We start from the raw sequence: 2,378 nt of genomic DNA, 5'->3' as shown, positions 1-2,378 counted from the left end.
GGGTCGTGGGGGCATGGGCAGGAAGCCCGGCTGCACCGGGGGGGCTGCCGGCAGCTGGTGGGGGGGCGCACCACGGCGGTAGCACCTAGCACAGCATCCACCCTGGTTGGGACGTTTCCCAGGGGCAGCCACGCAGCCCCCTTCCCATCGCGTTTGCCAACGCCACGGGTGCCCCAGGCAAGGAGGTGGGGGGCGCTACCAGGCCCTGGGGTGTGCCGCAGCCTCGGCGTGCACATTGGGTTTTTCCCCCCCTGTGTCCTCCTGCTACCCTGGGAAGGAGAAGCAGCCACCCAAATTATCCCTGGGTCACTCCACATCTTCCCCAGGTCACCCCGCATCTTCCCCAGGTCACCCCGCATCTTCCCCGGCACCACTTGCAAAAAACATTCTGTGAAAGTCACATCCCCAAGTGGCAACTTCTTTTGTAAAGGGTTTGGTGTTAACGGGGGAAGGGGAAAAGCCAAAAAGCAAACCCCTTCTGGGGAGGGTGGATTTGGCAGCCCCCGCTGGCACTACCCCTGGGGTCCCTCCTGCACCCGGCGCTGTGCTGCAGGGAGTCAGGAGATGGGGCAGGACGGGAGCAGGGGGGTGCCAAACCCTGAGCACGGCCCCGACACCTCTCAGCCTCAAAAACAACACCCCCCCACAACTGCACACCCCCGTTCATCTGTACTTATTTTGCCTGACGCGGCGTAGCCCGGTCACCCACCCAGGGACGCCCGGGGAGAGGCTGGCAGTGAGGTCCTCAAAGCAGAGACGCCGTCTCCCCGGCACAGCACCGTCCTGCGGCAGAAACGGGTGAGAAGCCGCCCACCCCGTGCGCCAGAGCCCCGGGGAGCAGTCTGGGAAGGGACGATGGCAGCATCATCCCTCCTGCCACCCCCATTGTCCCCCACAGCGAAGGGCCGACAGCCACATCTGGAGGCACCGGCAGGGGCCCGGGTGCATGCAAAAAAAGGAAAAACATGTCAGCTCTCACCTTCACCTCCTTTTATTCCTCCTCAAAGGGCTGCTCCCTACCTTTTCCACTGTGATTGACCCCACCATCCTTAGGGAGAGGGCACCGGGTACCCCAAAACACCCTGTGCCCGATGGGGATGGTGGCATTTGCCATGCCACCGGGGCAGGGCTGGCAACACCAGGGCTCAGCGCTGCCTGTCCCGAGGGAGCTCAGCCCCCCACCAGCTCTGCAGTCCCCGAGGCATTTTGGGAGGGATCCTTGAGCCCTACTAGGTCCAGATGCACCCATGGGTGCCCGCAGGGTCCCGCCAGGCTCAGCAGAGGGAGAACCGTCGGGAGTTGATGTTCATGCGGGTGACGCCGATGTGCTTGAGCGGCATGGAGAGCAGGAAGGCGGCTTTGGGTGGGATGTTGCAGAGCAGGTCCGAGTCTTCCTCGCAGCCCTCGAGGCCGAAGGTCGCGTCGTCCAGCATCTCCTTGTGCTGGTGGCAGGCCTGCTCCACCTTCAGCCGGTGCAGCTGCGCCCGCAGGCGCATCAGCTGCTGCGCCAGGCGCTGGTCCACAGCCTGCATCTCCTGCTGCGAGGGGAAACGGGCATCAGGGATGCAGCGGGACCGGCCGTGAGGTCAGCAGTGGGGACGCTGGGGCAGCAGGGCTGGGGCTGGGCCAGGGCACAAACCCACCGGGGACCACGTGGCACTGGGATCGGCACAGAGCCCACGCACGCAGTCCCGGGGTCGGCACAGGGTCTGTGCCGGGGTCAGCTCGGATGCCCGTGGGTTTGCACCCACGTGGCTGTTCCTGCCTGTGCCACCACACAAAAGCCACCGCAGCGGTGCCATACTGATGAAGTCCACCACAGCCATGCCACCAGCAGGGCAAGAGGGAACGGGCACAAAGGTGACCATGGGCAGTTCCATCTCCACCTGAGGAGGGCCTTCTCTGCTGTGAGGGCGGCAGAGCAGGGGCACAGGCTGCCCAGAGAGGTGGGGGAGTCTCCCCCTCTGGAGCCATCCCAAACCCGCCTGGACGCCGTCCTGTGCCACTGCTGGAGGTGCCCCTGCTCTGGCGGGGGTGGGATGGGGGAGCTCCAGAGGGCCCTTCCAGCCCCCACCAGTCTGGGATGCTGTGACGGGGGTGACAAGTGCAGACCCTGACAGAGCTGTCACCCCTGGCACTGTGCAGGGGACACGGGGAGAGCTGCAGCACCACAGAGCCACATGCACCTTCCAAAAATCCACATACACCGTCCGTGCCAGGCACAGGAGCAAAGCACTGCACTGCGGCTAGAGCCCCCTGGTCCCAGCACATCCCGTTGCCGCTGTGTGAAGTCGGGCTCTAAGCGCTCCCTCTGCGCGCAGGAGCCCCATGGCCCCGTCCCTGCTTTGGGGCTCAACCCTCGCCCCCCCATCCCACCG

The 2,378-nt window shown here is 65.3% G+C and overlaps 1 protein-coding gene across 1 annotated transcript; it reads right to left on the bottom strand.

Annotated features, from left to right (window-relative positions):
- Nucleotides 1–1,274: 1,274 nt before the first annotated feature.
- On the bottom strand, nt 1,275–1,826 carry FAM167B (family with sequence similarity 167, member B). The gene is made up of 2 exons (XM_009884534.1): nt 1,644–1,826; nt 1,275–1,538 (listed from the first exon to the last, which is right to left on the bottom strand). The coding sequence occupies exons 1-2, from the start codon at nt 1,824–1,826 to the stop codon at nt 1,275–1,277; spliced, it is 447 nt and encodes a 148-aa protein (XP_009882836.1).
- Between the last annotated feature and the right edge of the window lie 552 nt (nt 1,827–2,378).

The sequence above is a fragment of the Charadrius vociferus genome, unplaced genomic scaffold (genome assembly GCF_000708025.1).
Source record: "Charadrius vociferus isolate BGI_N301 unplaced genomic scaffold, ASM70802v2 scaffold1485, whole genome shotgun sequence".
Classification (NCBI taxonomy): domain Eukaryota; kingdom Metazoa; phylum Chordata; class Aves; order Charadriiformes; family Charadriidae; genus Charadrius; species Charadrius vociferus.
This window is presented reverse-complemented; position numbering and strand designations above follow the sequence as displayed.

Excerpts from the sequence above, each read along its gene's own strand:
- FAM167B (XM_009884534.1), bottom strand. The coding sequence starts at position 1,826 with ATGGCTGTGGTGGACTTCATCAGTATGGCACCGCTGCGGTGGCTTTTG. Across the intron at positions 1,539-1,643 it reads CCAGTGCCACGTGGTCCCCG|CAGGAGATGCAGGCTGTGGA; the intron begins GTGGGTTTGTGC and ends TTCCCCTCGCAG.